The sequence below is a fragment of the Toxorhynchites rutilus genome, chromosome 3, assembly GCF_029784135.1.
Source record: "Toxorhynchites rutilus septentrionalis strain SRP chromosome 3, ASM2978413v1, whole genome shotgun sequence".
NCBI lineage: Eukaryota > Metazoa > Arthropoda > Insecta > Diptera > Culicidae > Toxorhynchites > Toxorhynchites rutilus.
In genome coordinates this window covers 309,663,338-309,689,914 of record NC_073746.1, presented here as the reverse complement: position 1 = coordinate 309,689,914, position 26,577 = coordinate 309,663,338, and the positions used below count along the sequence as shown (strand labels likewise).

At 37.9% G+C, this 26,577-nt stretch overlaps 2 protein-coding genes and 1 non-coding gene across 10 annotated transcripts in view; 1 reads left to right on the top strand and 2 right to left on the bottom strand.

The window, feature by feature from the left end:
- LOC129780450 (serine/threonine-protein phosphatase PP1-beta catalytic subunit) overlaps window positions 1-26,577 on the top strand; it is a 179,503-nt gene that overhangs the window by 67,224 nt on the left and 85,702 nt on the right. The window lies entirely within an intron of this gene.
- Window positions 16,392-17,981, bottom strand: LOC129778754 (poly(A) polymerase type 3-like). The gene has a single exon (XM_055785851.1). The coding sequence runs from the start codon at window positions 17,979-17,981 to the stop codon at window positions 16,392-16,394; it is 1,590 nt and encodes a 529-aa protein (XP_055641826.1).
- Window positions 19,136-19,208, bottom strand: Trnak-cuu (transfer RNA lysine (anticodon CUU)). Its single transcript has one exon. It is a non-coding gene; the product is annotated as a tRNA-Lys (tRNA).

Below are 26,577 nucleotides of genomic sequence, written 5' to 3'. Positions count from 1 at the left end.
TGCTTCAAAACAGTTCGGTGTGCCAGAATCAACTTTGAGACGATATCGACGAAAATATCCGACATGGAGGTTACATTTTCAATTCAGCACATTCTGAATGCAGTTATTGGATGTATGCTGACAAACCATATGTGTGTGATTTATGTGTACACTGAACTTATTTGTACTTCTTATGTCCTTCTGTCTTATAAATAAATAATTGTTGTTACAATTTGTTGATTTTTAGGTGACCAAACAATATTCGCCAACTTGCCTCCAGGCATTCGCCATCTTTGCTCCACGTGGAGGCATGATGGCGAATTCCACACTTTTTGCGCAATGTTTTTTAGTGGACAAGTTTTTCAGTTTTTTTGCCCATCCAATAGATAATATGATAAAAAAAAACTTCAGACTATTATAATCAGAATCAACATTAAAAAAAAAAAAAAATTCCAAGCTCCAAGGCTCGTCAAAGCTTAACATCGCCAACTTGCCTCCCTTTCTCCTACATATTTTTTTCAGAACTCAAAAAAAACATATTTTTGAAAAAAATTAATTTTAATTAAAAATTTTGTTCTTGTATTTTTTAAAGAAAATCACAACACTTTACTATATTTCGTCCTTTGGCGAGAATTTTGTAGGTATTATAGTTTTTGAGTTTGAAATTTTTGTAAAAACGTGCAAATTTTGAAATTCCATGAAAATTTTTTTTTATTTGCCCAGGATTAAAATTTCCAACAGTTGTTAGAGACAATATGGGCTTTTTGTGTCAAAATTTAGATTTCTACAAAAATTAGGTTTTCATTCGCTATCCAACTCTTGACGAGTAAAGTTCAGTGTCGTTATTGTGCGTTGCCACTTTTACTATTGTGCGATTGGTATAGTGTACGAGTGAAGGTCATTGCTGTCCGCTTTCGAATTGACCTTTTGTGAAATGGAACAAAGAAAGCAGCGCTCTTGCAGCTTGCAGCCCTTGGCGGCTGTTGAACATCGGCATAACGGGATCGCCATCGTGTGGCTGTCGTTAACGGGAATTATCATCACGTGACCGTGTGAGCTATTCTTGCGCTATTGTGTTGATCCATAGCGCGTAGCCTCTGTCTCTCCCTGGTTAGGGCAGTAGAGCGCAGTATCGGAACAACTTTTATATTAAGGTACACATATTTAATATTAATATTATTATTCAACTCATATGTTCATTGCTTAATATTATCATCATAATTTTTTGTTTGTTTGTTTTGTTATATTTTTTTTTGAGATTATTGTTAAAATCAATAATAGATTAGAAATAAGACACAAATTTTTGTAAAATGGAGAATAGTGGAGGATCTCCAGAGATGGAGATCTCCGATAATGAATCCCATTCAAGATCTGGGAAAAAACATAAACGAGGCCCTCAAAAAGAAGATAATTCTTCTGGGGACGAATCTGCTCATCCTTCCTTCATCCATCCTTCCCTCTAAGAAAATAGCAAGCCTCCCTTCTGAACCCACTGTTACCAACAACCAATCTCAACACACAATAACTTTTCCACGTTGCCAGTTGATGAAATGGAAGCGGACACAGCTAGCGAGGGCACACCGTTTATTTTCAAAGGGAATCCCCGGCGCAAAAATGTGACCACTCCCAAAGTTCAAGAACAAGTCCCCCCGGTGATACCCCCAGTTAGCTTGCCTAAAAAATCGAGTACAGCGGACAAGCAAAATCAGGTTCCTCCTGGCTTCCGTGGGAATAGTTCACCTTCGAACGACCCAGCACTCGAGGGGACATCAAAAACCCCAACTGTCCCTGTTTTTCCATCCAGCTCAACTTCCCAATCCGGATTTATGAAGTTGTCTGACCTTTTGGATCAAATCTTCAAGTGTTTTAATGTTTCCGACTCCATCAGAACCCTTGTCATCTCAATGCTTCCAGTATTAAAGACAATTTTGTGCTCCCGTGGCCGAGTGGTTAGCGTCATAACTAACATGCCGGGTGTTCGGGTTCGATTCCCGTTCTGGTCGGGGGAATTTTTCGTCAAAGAAATTTCCTCCGACTTGCACTGTGATCACGCGTATTCTCTAGAGCTTGCCACTCAGAATGCATTCAAGGCGTGTTATTTGGCATAGAAATCTCAACTAAGTACTAATAAAAATGACGCAAGTAATACTACGTTGAGACGGCGAAGTTCCTCTAGGAACGTTAGTGCCATTGAAGAAGAAGAAGAAGATTAAAGACAATTTTACAGCAATTGATGCAAACATGACCCCTCCTTCCAATGATTATCTCTCTTGATGTCTAATTTAGATAGAGAGGTCGGAGATATCACTGTTTTTCAGTGGAATTGTCGTAGTCTTATCCCTAAATTGGATACATTCAAATTTTTAATTCATAAGTTCAATTGTGATGTTTTTGCTCTGTCCGAAACTTGGCTTTCTTCGCGAGATGATATCTCTTTCCACGATTTTAATATTATACGCTTGGACCGCGATGACAGATACGGAGGGGTACTATTGGGGATCAATAAGTGCCACTCATTTTTTCGAATTGACCTTCCACCTATTGGAGGGATCGAAGCTGTTGCTGTTGTCATGCAAACATCAGAGGCAAAGACCTCTGTATTGTCAGCTTGTATTGGCCTCCGAGAGCTACGGTTAGCCGCAAACAACTTGATGACATGTGCTCACTCCTTCCTGAGCCACGATTGATCTTGGGAGACTTCAACTCTCACGGAACTGCCTGGGGGGAACAGTACGACGACAATCGTTCATTGTTGATATATGACCTTTGTAACAACTTCAATATGACCGTTTTGAACTCTGGGGAAACAACACGTGTGCCTAAACCTCCTGCTAACCCAAGTGCTCTTGACCTCTCGCTTTGCTCGAATTCACTATCGTTAGATTGCAAGTGGAATGTAATCCAGGACCCCAACGTTAGTGATCACTTGCCAATCAAAATTTCCATCACCATTGGTTCGAATTCTTCTGAATCTATAAACATGGCATATGACCTCACAAGACACATTGACTGGAAAAAATATGCGGACGCAATTGCTCTAGCCATCAATTCCAGAGATGGTTTGCCTCCATTGGAGGAGTATAACTTCCTTTCTCGTTTGATATATGACAGCGCGGTTCGCGCTCAAACGAAACCCATCCCAGGCTCCACTTTTCGTCAAAGGCCTCCCAATCCATGGTGGGATAGCCAATGTTCCAAGCTTTATCAGGATAAATCGAACGCATTTAAAGCTTTTCGGAAACGTGGAACCATTGAGAATTTTCAAACGTATTTGGACCTTGAAAATCAATTTAAAAACTTGATCAAAGGGAAAAAACGTGCTTATTGGCGAAATTTCGTGGGAGGTCTGTCACGAGAAACGTCAATGAAAAAATTATGGAAAGTGGCTCGAAACATGAGAAATCGCTCTTCATCGAATGAAAGCGAAGAATATTCACATCGATGGATTTTTAATTTTGCACGGAAGGTTTGTCCTGATTCCGTTCCTGTGCAAAAAATTGTTCGAGATATACCACAAGATAGGTGCGATCTTGATTCCGAGTTTTCGATGGTAGAATTCTCTCTTGCTCTCCTTTCTTGTAACAATTCGGCTCCAGGAACGGATAGAATTAAGTTCAACTTGTTAAAAAACCTCCCTGATGTGGCGAAACATCGCTTGTTGAATTTATTCAATCGGTTTCTGGAGCATAATATTGTTCCAGATGATTGGAGACAAGTACGAGTTATAGCTATTCAAAAACCCGGAAAACCCGCGTCCGACTTCAATTCGTACCGCCCAAGTAAAAAATGAGTAAAAAATGTCAACTAAGAATAAACTTTCTCCGTACAATTACCGGCACCTGGTGGGGAGCCCATCCCGAAGATCTTATTATGTTGTATCGAACAACTATTCTCTCAGTGATGGAGTATGGCAGTTTCTGTTTTCAATCAGCTGCCAAAACACACCTCATTAAACTCGAGCGAATTCAGTATCTTTGTCTCCGTATCGCGTTGGGATGTATGCCCTCAACGCATACCATGAGTCTCGAGGTTTTGGCAGGCGTACTCCCACTAAAAGATCGCTTCAATTTATTATCTCTTCGGTTCCTCATCCGGTGTAAGGTTATGAATCCATTGGTGATCGGAAATTTTGAGCAATTGATCGAGCTAAATTTTCATTCTGGATTCATGAGTTCATATCATGAATTCACCTCTATGCAGGTTGTTCCTTCTTCGTATATTCCCAACCGTGTTTGTTTTCCTGACTACATCAATTCCTCTGTACATTTCGATCTGTTCATGAAGGAGAAAATCCATGAAAATCCAGATTATCTTAGATTGGGGTTCGTTCCTACAATCTTCAATGCAAAGTATGGGCGTATCAATTGTGATAATATATACTTTACTGATGGGTCCTCTATGAATGAGTCCACAGGATTTGGAGTGTTTTTTTTAGCACCTCACACAGTCTTCAGAATCCTTGCTCGGTATATATTGCTGAATTGGCAGCGATATACTGGGCGCTGGACAGCGTCGCCTCACGACCTGTTGAACACTATTACATTGTAACGGATAGTCTTAGCTCTGTTGAAGCTATCCGTTCAGTGAGGCCGGAAAAGCACTCGCCGTACTTCCTTGAGAGAATACGAGCAATTTTGAGTGCTTTATCCAGACGTTGTTATGTCATTACCTTTGTCTGGGTCCCTTTACATTGCTCAATTCCGGGTAATGAGAGGGCTGACTCATTGGCAAAGGTAGGTGCAATTGAAGGCGATATATATCAGCGTCAAATCGCCTTCAATGAATTTTATTCTTTAGTTCGCAAAAATACCATCGCTAACTGGCAACGCAAGTGGAATGAAGATGAATTGGGCCGGTGGTTTCACTCGATTATCCCTAAGGTTAGCCTCAAACCGTGGTTCAAAAGTCTGGACTTGAGTCGGGACTTTATTCGCACCTTCTCCCGACTCATGTCCAATCACTGTTCGCTAGATGCACTACTCTTCCGTTTCAATCTTGCCAGCAGCAATCTCTGCGTTTGTGGCCAAGGTTATCACGACATCGAGCACGTTGTTTGGTCGTGCGAGGTGTATCTGGTCGCCAGATCGAATTTAGAAAACTCCCTTCGGGCCCGAAGAAGACAGCCCAATGTGCCGGTGAGATATGTTGGCTCGGTTAGACCTTGATTACATGTCATATATATATATGTTTTCCTTAAAGCTATAGATTTTCGTGTGTGATTGTCCCTACATCCTTATACCCTTCTTTCCTTCCTTTGCGGGTAATTCGTCCCCTTGCTATAAATAGTACAATAAGTTGAAATGTAAATAAACTATATATATACGAATAGATTTAAGAATTGAGTGTTCATCAACATTGTTACAATTTCCTTATATCCCATCCCTCTCCTAAAAATATGTCACCCTTCTAAACTCGAGTACACCGCGAGTAATCGGTTTTCCACCTTACTAACCATAGATGTAAGAAAATTGTTTATATATATATATATATATATATATATATATATATATATATATATATATTATATATATATATATATATATATATATATATATATATATATATATATATATATATATATATATATATATCTATATATATATATATATATATATATATATATATATATATATATATATATATATATATATATATATATATATATATATATATATATATATATATATATATATATATATATATATATATATATATATATATATATATATATATATATATATATATATATATCTTAGCTCTGTTGACTTAAGTAAACTTAAAACTAAACTTAAGTAACTGAGCCTGTAAAAATAAACGAATTAATAAAAAAAAAATAGGTTTTGAGATGTTCCATTTTAAAACTTGCTTTTTAAAAAAAAAACATGCTTTTACGAGACTTGTTGTATCTTGGTTGTTTCTTAACGGATTTTGACTTCCTGGGGTTTTCGTAAGAGAAATATATTGCATGTCCGTAACGAACGATCGTAGGATAAATTTTAGGATCTTCCATTGACAACCTTCTGAATAGCCTCTCTCAATGCTAGAGGCGAATGAACTTGGGAGTTCAAAGCTTCTATACTATAAAAGGAAGAAGATAAAGGATCTTGACTTTCCGGTCAGCATTAATACTTGTATTTTATTCTAGTTTCTAGGAACAATAAAAATACAAATGAAATTTCAAACTAGAAAACACAAAGAATGGAAAACGCAGCTCTAAACGCTAAACTTATCAGTTTAAGTGAATGCAAATTGAATATTTCAATCTGGGCCTGGAGACACAGAATCTGCTCAAAGTTCTAAACCCCCGGATCCCAAATCCTAGATGTAGATTGTGAAGGTCTAGATTTTAAACTTCACATACAGTTTCCGGATTCGGATTCCGAATTCGAGATTACATTATGCATATCGCTCGTTTCAGATCGATGGTTCCAGAGTTTGTTTTTAAATTTTCACATGCAAATTCCGGATTTAATTTTTTTTATAATTCCTGATCATGGATTCAGAATAGGCTCAAACATACGGGATTTGTAACCCTGACTTCTCGTTCTAGACACCTATTTTCGATCTAGGACGTAAATTTATGATTCCCATCCCAAAGATTTCAGATTACTAATTGAAATTTCAGATGTAGATTTCAGATTCAGAATCCGGAGAATGTGAACCTGTAATCTGTAATGTGATTCTTTAATTCCATTTTTTTTTTCAGACGCCTACACTGACCACACTTGGAGCCAGGGTTGCCAACTGTAATTGAAAAAAAAATCAGGAAAATGAAAATAAAAATCAAGATAAATCAGGATAGCTCATATTGGATTGTCCGAAAAGTTGATGACGTTTTTTGAGAAAACAAAAACATTATTTTCAATCAAAGCATTATAATTTAATTCTATAACCATAGTTCTGTTTCATAATCTTTCGCCATCTTTCACACAGCTTAAATATTCTATCCTCCCAGAACATATTTGCTTCCTCGTCGAAAACTGCTGCGAGCCATACATGTGAGCTTGGTAGTAGCTCATAATAGAGAATCCATTTCAAATCCCACCAGAAACAGAGTATATCTTTCTTCGGGCGAAGACTGGATATGTAAAAGAATTAATAAGCTTGGTATAAATCCTAAAAAAAAAATGCGGAAATGCTAGTGTTTCGCCTGACTTTTTGATCGTTTATATTTTTTTCCGCAAAACCTACAGCATCACTACAGTCAATTGCAGAGAAATCAATATTAAAATTTTCACTAGATTCATCATCCATGCTTCGGAATGAATCTTCACTCAACAAATGAGGAAAGCATATCAGCAGTGAAAGACTTGTTGAATTTTTTCTAATTTTCATGATATTTAGTACGGTTATAAATATATTTACCATAATTGATTGAAGTTGATTCTACTTTGAATCAGACGAACAAATTACATATAAAATCTTTTTTTATTGACTGTGGACTCAACAATTTTCTCTTGAGTAATTTTACGTTTTGAAACGTACGAACAAATTACATATAAAATCTTTTTTATTGACTGTGGACTCAAAATTTTTCTCTTGAGTAATTTTACGTTTTGAAACGTATTCCATTAATGACTCTGGGTATACATCTACATACACATTATCCTCAATAAATCAACGTTGATCCTCAGCATAGTCTCGTTGTAATTTCTTAAATTTGTCAGACAATCTGATTTAATGAAATTTTCTAGCACTGTTTTGGAAAACCACGAAACACTTGAGGGTAGAGATAAAAAAAGTTTAGTACAACTTCGCATATAAAGAATTTAACTTGATGTAAGACATATACAAGTGCGAACTGGAAAACTATCATGCTAGAAAGCTTTGGCATGGAAACCAGTATATTTATTACGAATAATGTAAAGAGTACAAAAATCAGGAAACATTAGGATCATTTCAGAAAAAATCAGGATAAATTGAGTGTTCGTCAGGATATCAGGGAGTGTGCTGAAAAGTCTGGAAAATTCTGAAAAATCAGGAAGGTTGGTATCTCTGCTTAGAGCCCAAATTACCGATTTTGCTTTACAACAAGAATTAATTGTAGCTCTTAAGCGCAAGCTCGATGTTTTTGTTGTGCATTTCAACTGTTTTATTCTAACTGCAGGGTTAGCCAACCCTAAGTTGACATCTTTCAGTTCAATTAAATTTTTGCCACTGTTTATATTGAATGCTTCTGCGTCAGTCCATTTTTTGAGCATACAAATTTTACTTTTATTGGATTGGAACAATAAAAGTCTGTTCGGTTATTGGTTTTTTAAGCTAATACATTTAGTGTTTTTTTGTGTCACTAGGCCAAATTGTCCGTGGACAAAACCTATCTTCAAAACAAATCCACACATATACTTCACTGTGAAAACGCGAATTGCTCGCATCCCAATCAATCGTCCGTCAAATAATCGTGTTCATATATAGCCTTTTTATTTGCTCCGGCATTGTTTCGCTATTCGATTGAATAACAAACTCCAAGCATTCGCAGCATCCAGCTAGCCAATGTTCTGGATACCACATGCCACACACAGTTGACCTGGAAAATGGAGGGGGGAAAACTCGGCACATCAGTTGCAGTCTAGTTTGGTTTCATTCTATTGAAAATCTGTTCCGTTTATTGAAGTTGTGCATAGACCAAATGAAACGCAGGCCCTCCAGCTTCCAGTCAAAATCTGTGGCGAACGGATCCAAACAAATTAACAAATAGCTGCCCGTTTGCGAGGTCTATTTTTGTTTCGATAGTGCTCGTATCCGAATTGTTCTAATTGATTTTTTTCTAGTGCACCGCAGTGCAAAACTAGTTCCAAAAATATCGCGTTTATTCCACCCACATACACCTGTGAATCGGTCTGTTGAGTGATTTGTTCATTTATCTGAACACCCGATGATGTATTGATTAATTTGTGCTTCCCCTGTCATCCAGCATAATATTTGTTCTTTCACAACCACAGAGTGCTCATCACCATCAACGGTAGATGGGCGTGGTTGGTCGTGAAAGATTTGCGGAGATTGAAATCCAGCGGAGTGGATTCCCAGCCGAAGATGAAGACAAATAATCCTCGGCACATAGCGTAAATAACTCCCAACCAAGTGGCAAAGTAAAATAAAATAAAATCAAACAAAGACGGATTGAATTGGCAGCCTTCCACAATTCCTTCCCTCATCCCGTTCCCAGTTTTTCGGTAGGAACGGAAGATAATAAACTTGGCCGGTCTGTCGAATTCCGCAACCGAACATCGCTTTTCTTAGCCCACTCGGCAGACAGACAGGTTGGTGAAATATGAGCGCCATAAATTGTTCTGACACTAACCGGATTGTGTGTGTGAGCTTCGGGAGTGAGTAGTTTTTCATTCCGGAAAGGATCTAGATGGATGATGAAAGCAAAGGCAGACAGCAGCTTGAATTAAGTCCGGGGCTTATTGCGCAGGCAAATTTGATGCCTGAGTTGATCTTTTTGTTTTAATGTTGGCAAAGCAGTTAAAATGTTCTTTCCGTCATTTGGAAAGGAGGAGGATGAGGAGGGAAGGATCTGGGCTCTTCATAATTAATGATTCTAAGCCTTTTATTTTATGAGTGTATTCTTGAAATAAAATATGAGGACATCCCAACCAATGGAGAACGGAAACCTTTACAAGATTGTGAATATGCAGCAGTATCTGAAATATGACGTTTGAGAATCACTGATCTAATTCCATTGAATATGAAATCGTCTTAATTTTAATTCCACTGATTTTAATATTTAATGAATCTGAATTTAGCTGAAACTGAATTCCACTGAAATGAAAATCCAATGACTTTGAAATTACTTCAATTCGAAATTCACTGAATCTGGAATCCAATGGAATTCAAATCTATTAATATTCACTTAATTTGAATTACATTGAATATTTATTTGAATGAATCCGAAATCCATTGAACCTTAATTCATCTGAATAGGAATATCTGAATCCATGATCTTTCAGATTCACTAAGTTTGAAATCCACTAAATCATAATCCACTGAATCTGGATACAATTGGATATTAAATCTACTGAATCTGATATCCAATTAATATGAATTCCACGGGATATGAAATCCATGATTTGGGATGCATTGAATCTGAAATTCACTAAATCTGAAGTCCAAAAAAATCCAAATCTATTGAAATTTACTGAATCTGAATTCCTTTGAATATGGAATTTATTGAATCCAGAATTTGCTCAAACTGAAATCCATTGAATCTGAATTCCACTGAATATGAAATCCATGATTTGGAATGCATGGAATCTGATTTTTACTGAACATGAAATCCGGTACACATTGAAGATAAAATCTACTAAAACTAGAATTTACTTTTAAATTCATTGGATTCCAAATTTAGAGGATCTCAAGTTCAATTGATTAATGTGACTCAATGAATCTAATATTCACTGAATCTTAAATTCACTGAATCTGAAGCATCTGAAATTTATCGAGGCTGAAATCCATTGAATCTGAAATTCACTGAAACTGGTATAAGCTGGAACTGAATTCCACTGAATCTGAAATCCATTCATAATTTAAACTTACAGAAACTGAAAACTATTGAATCGGAAATCCTATATCTATTGAAACTCAAATCTATTAGATATTGAGAACAGAATTGGTAATTATTGAATTTCAAATTAGCTGAATCTGAAATCCACTGAATATGAATCCATTATCCGAAATACGTTGAATCTAAAATCCATTGAATCGGGAATTCGCTGAATCTAAAATCGAGTGAAACTGGAATCCTCTTTTAAATTTAGTAGATTCCAGATTTATATAATCTCGTTGAAGCCCTAAATCTAAATACACTGAAGTGGTTTTCAGAATATGGAGTCGCTTTTTACGCGGGGGATACGCGTAGATTCTAAAATCCGCGTAAAAAACCCGCTTAAATTCCAAAATCCGCGTAAAAATTAACTAGGAATTTTTAAAATCCATGTCAAAATCTAACAAACAGTGAATTATTAGTTTACAATGCAACCCATATTCTAATAATTGACTACCTGATTTTTTGCTACAATCATGATATCTGTATCTCCTTTTATTTCTCAGCTACTAATCAGTGATACAATACAAACTTATTTCGTGAAAAGTCACATCAATTATCATATTGAATTATTGTGCGGTTGATCCGCACCACGTAAAGAAACCGCGTAAATTTCGAAATCCGCGTAAAAATAAACCGCGTAAACAAAAAACGCGTAAAATAAAACCGCGTAAAAGCGACTTCAGTGTATTTCAATTCAGGGATGAAATACCTCTTAAGAAGAAACTCATTGAATCTGAAATCCATTGAATATGAAAATCGCTGAATTTGCATTCCATCGAATATAAGATTCAGTGAATTGGTATCCATTGAAACTGTAATTTACAAAATCTGAAACCCATTGGATATTAAAATTTTAAATATTTTTTTCTTCATATATTTTCATTCATTTATTTATCTTCGACATAAAAACGTAGACATTTTGATCTACTAATTCCAAGTCTGAACACATTTTAGATACACCAAAGACAAACATGTATGACATTGAGGTGAAGTCTCAATAACAAATCTACAGAGTCAATGTGATCAGTCAGGATATCAAAGTCGAGTAATCGTTGAAGAAGTACTTTACTGATGATGGCATACAACGACTTTCTTACACTGGCAGATTTGTCCTATCCCTCCAATTGAGATTCCGAACAGCATATTCGAATAAAATGCTGTTGGACTCGCTCTATTCGATTTATGTAGTTCACATAAACTACAATACGTTTTTTTTTCATAAAACCATGTTGGTCGGTAGGCGGATTGCCAGATAGTGGGAAAGCTTTTCTCGGTAATGGTAATTTATCTGGCCCAGGTCCTTTTGATCCGTTGATAGATTGTATCTTGAGTATTGAAAAAGTAAGTCGAGGCACGTTCACATCGAACTACGGAATACTGTTGAGGTAACTTTCAGTCAAAGGTGATGAGTTTGACACACTTTGAAAGAAAGGCGAAAATTTGAAAAAAAAAACTGAATCTGAAATTCGCTGAATATCAAATCGATAGAAACAGAAAATGATTGAATCTGAGATCCACTCAAAACTAAATCTAAAATTTTAAAACTGAAATATTCAATCAGAATCTGAAACCAAATCAGAATCAGAACCTGGATCTGAATCTGAATCTTGAATATGAATCTTTGTCAGGAATCCTAATCCAAATATCGACTTTAAACGTGGATTCTATGTGTGTAATTTAAATTTGGCATCTCAATCTAAAATCAGAATTTGAAGTCTTAATCTGATCTATAATCTGTATCTAAAGTTCAAAATCTGAATTCCTGGAATGGAATCAGAATCTGAGATCTGAACCTGGAATCTGAATCCGTAATCTGTGTTTGGAATCTGAAGCTCAATCTAAAATCGGAATCTGAATCCGAGTCATGAATCTGAATCTGAAATTCGAAAGTGAAATCTGAATTCGAAATCTGAACCTGCAATCTGCGTTTGTAATCTGAATCATCAACATGAACATGATATCAGAATCCAATTCCTGGATTTGAGTCTGGAGTCTAAATCTGGAATCTGAATCTAGAATTAGAATCCAGATCCGGAATTTGAATTTGAAATCAAGAATCTGAATTTGAACTTGGTTTCTGAATCCGAATATAAATCTGAAATCTGCATCTGTTGACTGGAATCTGAATCTCGACTATTAGTATGGATTCCGAATCTGGATTTGAAAAAAAATTACACATCATGAATCTGAAACTAAAATTGAATCACAATCTGTTAAGGGAAAGTAAATTTGGAATCAGAATCTAGAATCTGAACCGTGAATGTGAATCTGGAATCTAAATCCAATCTGAATCTGGACTCTGAAATTTGAGTTTTAATCTGAAATCTGAGTCTGAGCTTGGAATCTAAATCGGAATTTGCGTCTGAATCTAAATCTCTAAAGTCTAATTCTAAATCTGAATTCTAAATCTGAATCTGTTATCTGAATCCGACTTCTGAATCTGAGTCTGGAATCTACTGTATCTGGAATTTGAATTTGGAATTTGAATTTCGAGTCTGAATATGGAATCTAGAATCTGAATCTGTAATCTGCGTTTGGAATCTAAATCTGAATTTGAATCCAAGTTCTTAATCTGATTCTGGAATATAAATCTGAAATCTGAATCTGAGACCTGAATCTTGATTCTACGTTTGAAATTAGAGTCTGGACTCAGAATCTGAGATCTAAATTTTGATCCAAATTGAGATCTGAATTTGGAATCTGAATCTGTAATCTACGTTTGAAATCTGTATCCGAACATGAAATCAGAATCCAATTTTTGAATTTGAGTCTGGAATCTAAATCTGGAATCTGAATCTATATATTCTATATATTCGTAAATTTGAATTTGAAATCTCTATATGAAATCTGAATTTGGTGGCTAAATCTGGATTTTGAATCTGATTCTGGAATATGAATCTGACATCTGAATCTTGAATTTAAATATGGAATCGAAATTTTGATGTGGAACGGAGAATCTAAATTTTTAATCTGCTTCTGTAATCTGATCTTGAGTCTGGAATCTAAATCTAGAATCTGAATTGAAATTTGGAACTTCAATTTGAAATCTGAATTTGATATCTGGAACCTGAATCTAGAATCTGAAATTAATTCTGGAATATGAATCTGAAATCTGAATCTGAATCTAAATATGAATCTGAAATCTGAATTCTGGAATCAGAATCTGAATTTAGAAGCTGGAATCTGGAATTTAAATCTTCTGATCTGTAATTTATATCTGGAATCTGGAACTTGATTTTAAATTTGGAATCTGAATTCTGATTCTCAAATGTAAATCTAGATTTATAATCTGCATCTGTGATCTGAATCTTAAACGATCTTTAATCTGAATCGAAATCTTGAATCAGAATCTCAAATTTGAATCTGAAATTTTAGTTCGAAGTCTGAATATGGATCTGAATCTGTTATCAGAAATCTGAATCTGAAATCTCAATCTTGAATTCATTCTTAATCTAGAATCTGAAATCTGAATCTGGAAGATGAGTCTGGAACTTGAATCTGAAATCTGAGATCTTAATCTGGAATCTGGAATCTGGAATCCAAGTCAGGAATCTGAATCTTAAATGTGAATCTTGGATGTAAATCTAGATTTATAATCTGATTCTTGAATCTGAATCTGGAATTGTAATCTGGGATCTGAATCTTAAAGGTGAATCTGGAATCTGAATCTAAATCTTGAATCTGAACCTCAAATCTTAATCTGAAATTTTAGTCCGAGATCTGAATCTGAATCCGAATCTGTAATCATAAATCTGAATTCTCAATCTTGATTTTGATTGCAATCTGAAATCTGAATCTAAATCTGGAATCTGAATCTAAAATTTTAATCTGGAATCTGAATATAAATCTAACATCTGTAATCTAAACCTGGAATCTGTAATCTGGGTCTGGGATTTGAATCTTAAGTTACACATTTTTGTCAACGTATTTCAAGTGTTTCTATGCATGAAGCTTTAACGTGAATCCGCAATTTGAATCATAAATGTGAATCTTGAATCTGAATCTGAATTTGGAATCGGAATCTGGGATAGGAATACGGAATCTGAATCTTAAATGTGAATCTGCAATCTAAATCTGGAATGCGTAATTCGTTTCGATTTTTTTTTCAGATATATATTTTGCATCCTGAAAATGGAATATAACATCTGAAATTGAATTTTCGAAACTCGGAACTTGTAAGAAATCGAAAGAATTTGTTATTCCAAAAGGAATGGTAGGCAAACGAAGGTCAAGATCAGAATCACGTGTATTTTCTCTATTTCATTCATAGCTTCTAGATCAGCTGGTGCGTAGATTTTTATCGCTTGAAGCGAGCGTATGTTTGACTAAGCTGGGAATATAGTTTAGAATTTAGTACGCACATAGAACCATAAAATAGCGCGAGCGATCGTAAAACCAAAGGCTGGTTGTGGCTGGAACAGAAACAAAAGGATCATTCATATCGATATTCGCTCTGATTCTTGACCGAGTTACACATAGAATTTTTGACTATATGAAGAAGCATTACTCACTTTCTCCTTCACTCCCAGTGTTTGACCTAGGATTAGGATACATCATGTAGGCAAAAATTCGGTATAAAAACCCGACCAAAATTAAATACAGTAAGTAGTCTGCAGCCAGAAGTAGTATTAGGCTGGTCTGCAGCCAGAAGTTTTCTTAAGTAGAATTGAGACCCGTGTTATTCCATGAATATATCACAGTCTTGAGTCCGCTAACGAGAGATCAGCAGCATCCAGACTTCCAACGTTCGAAGCAATAATTGTATACTTTGCGCTCGGAGTTCGTGAAGATCTTGTTCTCGTTGATCCTCCCGCTTAGTAGATTTCGACAAATTGTTCAAACTTCGTCACGCGTTCCGTATGGAATTAGATCGAAGGCAGGTGAATCAACTTGTTGAGGGAATAATTTCGATAGATTGATTGAACTCCGTTCGTTACGTGTTCCGTTGGGAATCAGTGCGAAGGCGGTTAGCTCAATTTATTGATAAAGAATACTTCTGATACACTTCCGTTCGTTACGCGTTCCGTGGGGAATTAGTGCGAAGGCGGTCTATGCAGTATCCGTATCCGAGTGTATCCGTATGTTGGCTCTAGAGGTTGGGGTCTACTCACTGTTTTCAAAAACCGATTTTGAATATGGAATTGGAATCGATTGAGATGAGTTGCAAGTTTGCGCAATGAAGAATACTGAAGAACGCAGGAGATGAGGATACCCACGAATGTAAATATATGAGTGTATTTGAAGTAATTTCACGAGCACGCTCCCAGATTTTGTTAAATAATCAGGTTCAGAAGTTGATGATATGAAGTGTCTCATTTCCTGTCAATTAGATGATGAGTTAATTTGTTGTGTTCAGCAATAAAACAATGTAATAAATGAACCACCAAAAGAGAAGGATAAGTATTTCAATTCTATGTGCTCAATCGTTTAATTGGCCGGATTTGCTCTGGACCTACGGGGTGTTATAATTGAGAAAAATCACTTTGTGCTGCCTTATCCGTCGTTTCGAAATCAGAAAACGGTTGATTAGTCAACATTTAATTGTTCTCTGAGTGGTTCAATTTCATATGTATACACTTGGTATGTCATTAAACAGGTCCAGGTAATAATATACATAAAAAAAAACTCACAAAGTCTACCTGCTCAGGATTTCATCTTTTTTACCTGTTGGTAGCAGTATGTTAAAAGAGAAATATGATACGTTAGTGAATCTTGGTTTTCACAAGTATTTGTCTTTGATATGATTCTTAGCTTCTACCAGTGGTTTAGGGGACGATGGGGTTTATCATAAAAAACAAAATAACATGTATACCGAACTAAAATAAACATTTATTTACAAAATTTACATTACTCACAAATAAATTTATACATGAAAACTATCAGCGCTTAGAAATTCCGCCAATTGATTCCGTCTAACGTGCTGAACCTCGACTGTCATCCCCTTGTTCGACATTCCATTCTGCGATGCGCTGTACTTCACGGCTTCATCAAAATCTCGGATGGGATCCCTCAGGTCGACATGCATTTGATTGGAGCGACGAAATTCGAGTCCTATCAACCAATGGGTTGAGCTACCGTCGCCGTCAACTTCATCCATTTTCGACGAACGCGGACCGAAGTTCTTCGGATGCACGTGGGCCAATGCGATCCTCGAGTCTCGATCCAAACCCCCAATAAGGTGACGAATTTTGGATTCAACCAGGCCGCGCCATGCGGTGTGATTATTTGCGTTGGGTGAGCTGGCTGTCAGCACCAAGAAGTGTTGGTATTTGACGAAAAAGAAGGATCCCTTGAAGAGTTTGTGCCATTCGGATTTCCCACTCATTATCTCGTCCATTATCTGTGCACCTCGCACTATTTCTCTCATGATAACTTTCCTCGTTGACACCGACACGTTGAATGTGGAGTTCTGTTCCGGATAGGCAGGGGTAATAATCGGCATCAGATGAGTCCGATCTTGTGCGTTTGTGGTTGGATTCCACACCCGAAAACCAAGATCTAGGACTTTCGGTCGCTTCAGTAAAACTGGTTGGGGCCATTCCCAGTTGGCGAATAGCTGGAAAAACTTGTGGACAAGTGTAGCCGCCGATGAATTCGGGTTGACCTGACAGACCTTGGCAACCATCATGGCCCAGGATACTCCGCCGAGGTATCCCAAAATGTTAGAGTAAACACCATTTTTCTTCGCCCAAAGTTTTATAACTCGCAGAGCTAGGCGGAAATTTTCCACATCCGGCACGGCACTCAATATTTCGTCCGTCACCCGACATCCGTTGAGGCTACGCACTGATTGGGGGTCCATGTGTTTCAGCAGGGCGCTGTTTCGAAGATCCAAATCGGCAGGTATCCTCTTCAATGCCATCCTTGCGAGCAGCAGATCGATTTCTACTCCGTCAAATTTCATTTTTATTACTGGGACGAAGGCTCGTTCCACCGCCACACATTCGCTAACTTCTGGATGCGTTCTGAGCAATTCATAGAACGACTTGAAGAAAGCCGCGCGTTCGATATTTCGGGGTACGACACAGAGTGCATCGATGTCGGCGTCCTTCTGGTGTACTCCTAGTCGGTACGAGCCGAAGGTATACAGATTACCGCCTAGTTTTTTCGCTTGCACTACGGTGAACCCTTGGGCGATCGATACATTGCGAACCCATTGTTTCAACAGTGTGGCTAGCTTTTCCAGGATTCTAGTCCGGCGGTTGAGGCCCACTCCACTTTCGAGTATGTTGTAGGATTCCATGATTTGTTCCAGTTCCCTGGTTTTCTTGGTGTTGTCGAGAGTGTGGAGTTTATGGGGGCCTCTGGCACTGATTTTCGAAGGATATGTACTTGGTGCCACTTCGCTTGTAGCATTCGAGGGAAATTTCCTGTTTTTGGTAGACGAGGAATATTTCGAGTTAATATCGGTTCGATTTTTTTTTAAATCGGCTTGAATCGAACTGCGAACCATTGTGGATTATGTTAAACGCTAATTGTACGTGATTCGGTTATATAGATATGTTGACAGAACGATGGTATGCTTTGTACTGGAGATTGGTCTTAGGCACGCCAGTATTTTATATCTACTCCTGTTACCTGTAAGTGGCTACCGACATTCATCTACATTCGATTGGCTGTATGCCTGAATGTTACCTGTACTTTTAAAAGCAAATATGTTACCTCCTCGGGGATCTCTTTTACAAAGATTTATTTATTCGAGCGGTTTATCTAAAAATTTGACGCGACTCTCTTGAGAAAATATCATATTTTATGGGAATATGATATCTTCTCAAAAAGGCCTGGTTTAGATAGCCTGCCGTCAACACGAATGAACACTCAGAAGTGCAATGAAGTACTTCAGAATCATTTACTGCTGCTTATGCGTAAAAAACATTGTGATATTTAGGTAATTTGGCACAATTCATAAAATCCGGAAGATTATGGCATGATTTAATGAATAGGGGCTTCAGATTCTGGACTGGTCAGCTTGTTTACCCTATCCAGAACTTATGAGGAGTGATCGTACGAATAGTAGATGCAGCTTACAAGCAGTATGAGTGATTTGAAGAGCTTAAACTAGCAGTATCTTCTGTGTAGAACGAAATACACACTACAACATGGCACAGCTTGGTCGAATGTATCCCGGATGGGTTATTTGAACTGATTGAGAACTAGAGATGACCTACGAATTAGAAACTTATTGTAATGCATGTGAAATTGACGTTGATTTTGTAAAGGAGTAAGAGTTTTTCCATCTGGTTCTATAGTTATGAAACACTGGAATTTTAGTTTTTTGAATGTATCGCGCCTGAACACAACAATAAAGTTGAAGTGGTCAGTCTTATAAATGAAGGTAGTTATTGTATTGTAACCCGCGACGCCGGGAGAGCGCGCGAGTTTGTCGCGACCGGAGGGTTTTTCGCAGGTAAGCGGTTGGCTTAAGCGCCACTCCCGCGAGGGAGACCAACCGCCGTGTTTTTGTTTTGTCCGGCAATGAGACACCCAACACCTGAGGGTTGGTTTGTCCTTCGTTTCAAACCCCGGTTTGTTCCGCGACTTGCACCTGCGCTAAGACGGACCCGCGACAAACTCGCGCGCTTTCCCGGCGTCGTGGGTTACATTTGGCGCCCAACGTTGGGTTCGAACCCACGACCCTGAGATTAAGAGTCTCATGCTCTACCGACTGAGCTAGCCGGGCAACGACAGTAAACACGGCGGCTGGTCTCCTGTTCGCAGGAGTGGCGCATAAGCCAGCCGCTTATCTTCGTAAAAGCCCTAGTAACGACTGGCTCGCACGCTTTCCCAGCGTCGCGGGTTACAGTATTCACTATATACTTCAATTCAACCGACTTCTTGCATATCTCTGGAAACTCAGAAAAATTGAATGGTCCTATAGTTGTGAAATGCAGTGTATATCTTTGACAACATATAAAATCAGCAATCAGCAAAGTGTGATTCAATCATACAAAAACACCGCTAATTAGGATAGCTAGATAGATTAGGATAGCTGTCAAAATTAAAATACACAACACGTACAATAATTTGAATGACAATGGACTTTAATTTAATTTGACAAAGGCACTGGTTCCAAACGATATTCAATACATAAAACATATTCTAAAGACATTTAGCGATTTTAATTGTGGTTCCTGTCCGATTCCTGTCCTATATATCCGCTTTTTTCTGGTTCTTCTTTCTCCCAAATGAATCCAATCAACGAAAAGCTCTCCATCCTCTTTTAAACCTCCTTTATATTTCTCCCAGATGGTTTTATGGTTGCTGCGATGCAGGAGGATGTTAACTCCTGGTCAGTATGAAAACCAATGATGTACGGAACCCACGGCTTCCGCACCAATCTACTCAAAACTTTTCTTAACGCAGGGTTAACCACATAACCAGGATGATCTTTTAGCTCACCCCTTTCAATAGCTTACGATTCTATATTAACACAGGGGTAATCCAGCGGTCCAGCAGAATCTCTGGTGCAAGAATCGATTCCTTATTCTAGAAATACCTAGCGCAAATTATACCCCCCACTAATTAGAATCGAAAATCGATTGAACCATTCGTGTACATTTAATATTGGCTCTGTTACTTGCATCAAACAAGGCGGTTTTTTTGACATTGTCCGTGATGAAACATTCCGTATTGTCCGCATTATCTATCGTCAATGGCACAATTTTCAGTCTCAATAGGATAGCACTTTGTTCAAAACTATTATGAGTACGTGGTTTTTCGCTAGGGGTTCCGTTCAGACCGGTAACAAAATAAAAACGGGATTGGCCAAGGAGGAAATAGTGTTTTAGCTGTCAGCGAGAACATGTTCCAACCACCACAGAATCATTACTGAGTGGATTTCCGTTCTTTTCTGTTCCTTTCTTTAAGGGACTTTAGCCCGAAGGTCATTCGTCGCTGATGGTGGCGTTCCGAGCGAGCACCAGTTCATATATAGATTTGTGTGATTTTAATAGCCTGTTTTTAAAGCTATATTCAAGCTAGTTTCTAGTTATAGAGTGAATAATTATTCAGCATATAATTCTTAGACATTTTAACTTTCGAATAGAGTGATTATCATCAGGTATGGGCAAAATCGCATCGAAATTCGTTCAAAAACACTCATTCCCAGATAAAACACCCTTCCATTCTCCGTTTATGCCTCACTTTATTTGAGACAGAAAACATTCACATATCCTCTTCGCAAAGTTCATTCCCGATTAAGACGGAAAAATACTGTCTCGATTCCGTTCATCTATTTGCCTCTTTGCCACACAACATATCAATTTCTAGCGCCCGCTTTGTCTTCGTTCGTTCTAAGCAAAGCATAAAAACAACAGCGCGCCCCCATTTGAAACGTATAAGCTTGAGTGAAGAAAAATATCTTAACAGAGAGAGCAATCCAGATTCAAGCGCGCAGTATAGAAATACGGCGCAAGCACGGCAAAAATTTCAGCGTGAAACTCAGCTTAAAACTGGGCGTAAGAACGGCAACCAAACATTTCATCTGTGTTTCTGAGCGTACTCATTCGCCAGAGCGCACGTGTGCACAAGAAGTGGGAGCTCAAAACTGGGTACAAAAATCTTGTTGCTCATCAGCACCGAGTTGCATCCTGAAGACTGCTGACAAGGAAAAGAGTACAAGGGAAAATAAAATCATACATACACGCGTATTCAGTCTATTTTGACTCACTCGTTATCTTGTTCAGTGCGATCTTTCCAAAGGAGTATTCATTCATTGAATGTTGTTTTCCACTCTTTGTTTTGTTATGTTCACTATCAGTCCCGAATGAAGATGGTTCTCCGCTATCGAATCCATACCCAATGACACCATTTGTACGCAAACTGTATTGAATTATCATCGATACTTCGCGAGCGAGACCATTCTCCAACCATGTCGTAATCATAACTCTTTTGTCATCGCTTGGGCAAATCCGCGTCAGAAACGGTCGATATGATGCAGGAGGCTTATGGTGAATTTTGTATTAGCCAAAGAACAATTTTTCGATGGTACTCAAGCTTCAAAAATGGTCGAGAGTCGGTTGAACTGATTGCTAACGGAAGGCCCAGAATCTCCTGTACTGAGGACAATATCAACACGATATGGACTATTGTGTAAGAAGATAAGTCTATTAGTGTAGAAGGAATAGTCGAGGTCAAGAATACATCCGTAGATTCGACACACCACATCCTAGCGAACGAATTGAAGCCGGGACATGGGTGCGCAAAATGGGTACCACGATAACGCGACACCGCATGCCACTCGAGTTGTAACCGAATGCCTGGAGAAAAACGACATTCAAGTTATGCCACACCCTCCTTACTCCCCAGATTTGGTCCCCTGTGATTTTTCATTGTATCCTGTGCTGAAAAAACACCGTAGAGGCCGTCGATTCACCAAGGATATATCAGTAGTAAAAGCATCGGAGGCGATTTTCAAGAAGCTCGGAGGACACTTCTTTTATCAGACCTCCCAAAAGTGGAAAACTCGCTGGTAATCGTGTATTTTATCGGAAGGGAAGTACTTTGAAAGCCTGTAATCGATTTTTTTTTGAATAAATGCATTTTTCGATTTTCGGCGATTTTACTGATAGTTGTTTCTGAGTGCTTCTCGTGTTAACGTTCATAACCTTGCACTTCAAATACAGAAATAAAAAACGTAGTGCTACGTCAAAACGCACTCCTATATATTCTATCTATTTAAATAAAAAGGGATCGTCAAATGTGTTGGTAAGCGTAATACTCGAGGAAGGAGTTGTTCGATTAGAGCTGTCTTTATGTTTTTTAGATTTTCTGTATCAAACATGTATTCCATGTATTATTTGCAAGCATCCTTCCGCATGCGAAATGAAACTTTTAGACGATGATAATGAAATAGCCCATTCGAAAGTTTAATTCGTCAATGGAAACTTTCGCTTTCCAAATTGAAAGAAACAACAGTAGAGTATACTGAAGAAACATGCAAATTAGAGTTATTTTGTGAGTACATATTTTCGGAACGACAAAAAATCAAAACATGGTAGAGGATATAACAAATATCTCTGGACAGAATCAATTTATAAACAGCCCAGAAAGGACCCCTTTTTTCACAACGGTATATCGTCATTTAAATGGGAAACTTTCCTCACCAAACATCACCAAAACCCTCTGTCTTCCTGACGGGGAAAAAGGGAAAGTAGTGCGCCATGGGAGAGGAAGTCGGTTTGCTTTTCGACCTCAGTGCGAACGCCGTTTTGCCGGTTTCTCTGAGTTGGTACCATACTAGGGCTCGCAAATAACCCGCCGCCGCTGTTTGCTGTGTGCGGTAGTGGTAGCTTAAAACATAGTGTATATTCTGCCCCCACCCACCCCTCCAACTCACGTGAAGTTTTCCAGCCCATCAGCCCATTCCAAGTGGAAATTAAATTCCAAATTATTAATAGGGAAACACGGCAAAACTTTGTTTTTGCTGTGCTGTGCGACCTTTTGCCCTGGGGTGGTGGTCTAAACTGAACGAACTTTTCCTTTTTTCGTCAAAACAAATGGGTATGGGTTGGTGTGTGAGAAAGAATGGTCAACGAAGAGAACGAAGAACAGAAATTCAATTTTCCACCAGAGGTGCTTTTGCGTAGCCCTAGCAACAGCGGTTATTTGCCACCTCATCGGCTGCTGCTGCCGTGGAGTGGAAAAACTCGTGTGCGCAAAGCGAATGAAAGTTTAATTTAAATGTTTCCTTCCTGTCGTGTCTATCGTTGGCCTCGATATTGCCGGGAAGTAGTGCAGCCAGTGCAGGAAGTTTCCCAAATTGAATTCCACCCGACAGCAGCAGAATTCCAGCCATCCCATTTCTCGAGGTATGGCAAAGAACACAGAGAAAGTCAAGCATATGAATGACAAAGTAAAAAACGGTTTCATGTGGTGGTACACCCTTCAAAGTTTCTCTAAGGTCAGATTCACCCTTTACTGTTTTCCCCCATTCCAGTTTCAACAAGTTGACAGATTGCTGCTAAAAACCTTAATCGAGATACTTTAACGGTTTCGTTCTTGCTCCGTCGTTGTTGCGCCGAAACTTTCACAACGCTCGGGATGTGTCGGTTACATGGAACGGATAGTTGGATAGTTGGAGAAAGATTCTAACGAGTGAACCTGCGAGTTAACGAAGCTTTTCGACCTTGAAGTTTCCTTCGCGATGGAGACGCACAGTAATTTGATTGATCAAATTTTGCTCTCACTTCGAGACTGAAATACAGTAAACATTCGCTAACTGGGTGAAAAGGGAAGACCAGTTATCGACATTCGCGTTTTAACTGGTCCAGCATGTACAACGTCAAATAAAATCGAGGGGAACTTCAATGAATTGTTTGATTCGCGTTGATCACGAAATTGGATAAACAAACGGATTCCAATGGAAGTTTCGCATTGAGTGCGACAACTGGTATGAAATGTAATTTGAGGAAATTATTTTTCTGTAATTTAATCAATGTTTTTGTCATGCGAAAATAATGTCAATTTTCATAACATTCCAAATTACATTCGAATGCCCCTCATAGCGAATCTTCCATTTGAATATGGCGTCGATTGATTACGAAATTCTGCTATTTAACTGGTGCAAGGACTACTTTACGTTCGCACAGTACAAAGCAGACCAGTTAAACCAGGACCAGTTAGTGAGCGATTTCTGTATATATATTTTAGCCGGTGGAGATTTCGCCACTTTGAGTAGAGAGCATCCATCCATTTGTCGGTATTCATACATAAAGTGGGTCGTGTCATGTTCAAAGCGGAACACTCCCGGTGAGGATTTGCGTTTTATAGTATTCCTGATCCCCGTCGTTAGTTTGCACGTACAACAAGCTTACTGTGGACCAAGGAAACCAAAAGAGAGGAACAAGCTAGGATTATAGCCTTGGGCTGAGATATATGTGTGCATTAGGGGCATCGGAAAATCCTTCCTGAGGACGCAGCGTCATTCCGCTTCCGGATGTCGAGAAAGCTGATGCAGAGCTTTTGCTACGTGTACTGCCTTGGGGATATTGTTCAGAATAACACACACTGAACCTCCTTTAGTTGGCTTGTCTCTTGTCTTGAGTAATATGAAGAAAATCACTCGGTTACATGTCATCCCATTGCAAATCCCACACTTCAAGGCCTCCCGAAACTCCGTTTGTTCATATTGAATTTATGGTTCAGAAAAAAATAGGAGAAAACACATTAATTATTCAGATTTCCAATAATTTCAATCCTTTTGGTGGGTTCTCGATTACTTTTTGGTGGAATTCAGCAGACACTCAACGCGGTGAATGTTAATTTCCATCTGCTGAAAAATAAGAGGATTATTCGAGCTGACATCGCCAAATCTCTAAATAAAGCGATTTGCGAACATTTCGAGCAATGAAGACGAATAAATGTTATGTGCATGAAACCTAAAATATGTCTTGCCTCTCAAATTCAACTTTCGCATCAGAGAGATTTTCAACCATGGACCATGACCATTCATCTTCTTTATTTCTTCATCAAAATGATATCTTAATACTTATTGATTTTCATTTTTTCATGTTACTCTTTCCTTATCTCTACCTATGGCATCTTATCTTATCTATTATTTGCATATATGCTCTTGTTTTACACTTATTTACAACCTGTTATTTCAGTATTTTTATTACATCTACACTTTTATTGTGCAACGCAATGCAATGTCTATTTTCTTTCTCCATTTTCTATTTTATCTTTGTATTTTTTTTATTTCTGTGTTTCGCATATTCTTTCTCTGATTCGAATAAATCCTCTTCGTTTTTTTTTGTTTGTATATTTGTTCTCGGTCTGTCTATTCTATTTATCTGTATCTTCGATCTGATCTCGATAATTTATTGAATTGCGAGGGTTGATAGAAAAGTAAAGTGCACATGCTAGTAGAGGCGAAAATAAAGGGACAATAAAATGGTATATTGAATGTATGGGATCTTTTTAGCCAAATGGATTGTGGTTTTTACCTAAATACCTTCTATTGACAATCTTCTACGTAGGCTTTTCTCAAGACTAGAATGAAATTAAAAGCTTATAAAATATATAATAGCAAGAAAAAATCTAAGTACAATTCTTAGGCCTTCACTTCATTGTTTGATGTTTGGTGATCACTCTTGAAAGCCAAATTTGTTGGTAAGCGCGAAACCCGAGGAAGTAGTCATCCGATTTGAGTCGTGTTTATTTTGTTGTATTCGTCTCTTTCCGTAGTTCAATGTATTCGGAAATGATCGAACATAATCGGAAAACTGTGGAGGAAAATGGGAAAATCCGGAAAATTTAATTCCCATGTTTTAAAATTACATCGTGAAAAGCGTTGCGTTCTATCTTCTGGATTGGGGAGTAATTTCATAGCGTAGCTTTTTTTTAATAAAAACAATAATTACATTATTAAGTTAATCAATTATATATTCACCGCAGTTCATTTTTTCCGCCAATTCACGACTGTTTTGGCGACCGTTCTCCTTCAAAAGTGAACTGAGATGTTCTTCATCGAATTCAGAAGGGGTGTGTCGTCGACGTCAAAGTCGCGATATTTGAACTTTGCAAACCATTTCCGTGCTGTAGACCTTCTCCATGCACGACGCAAATGTACCGAACTGTTTTGGAAGCTTTTTAACCTCGATGAAAGGAGTGAGCCGTCTGTATTGAGTTATATTCGACTGTGCGCGTAGATCAATGATATAGACAGCAAATTTTCAAAAAAACTCTGAAGGATAACAGTAAAATCCAACAAATTAAATTCCCCGTATTTTTTAAAATTACATCGCGTTGTCAGTTCATTAGATGTATGCACTAACGAAATTGATCATTGTCCGATGGTGAAAATGGATTTTAAATTGAAATTACGCACTTCTATATCTTCTATCTATAGAAATAAAATGGAAGGCCAAATGTGTTGCTAAAAATTGATCTTTGCTCGAAGGTGGAAATGAATTTTCAGGCGAAATAAGGTACTCCTATATGTTCCGTCTATATAAATAAAAATGGATCCTCAATTGTGCAACAAAGCGCGAAACCTGAGGATGGAAATGCCCGATTTCAGTTGTTTTTGTTTTGTTGTCGTCTCTGAT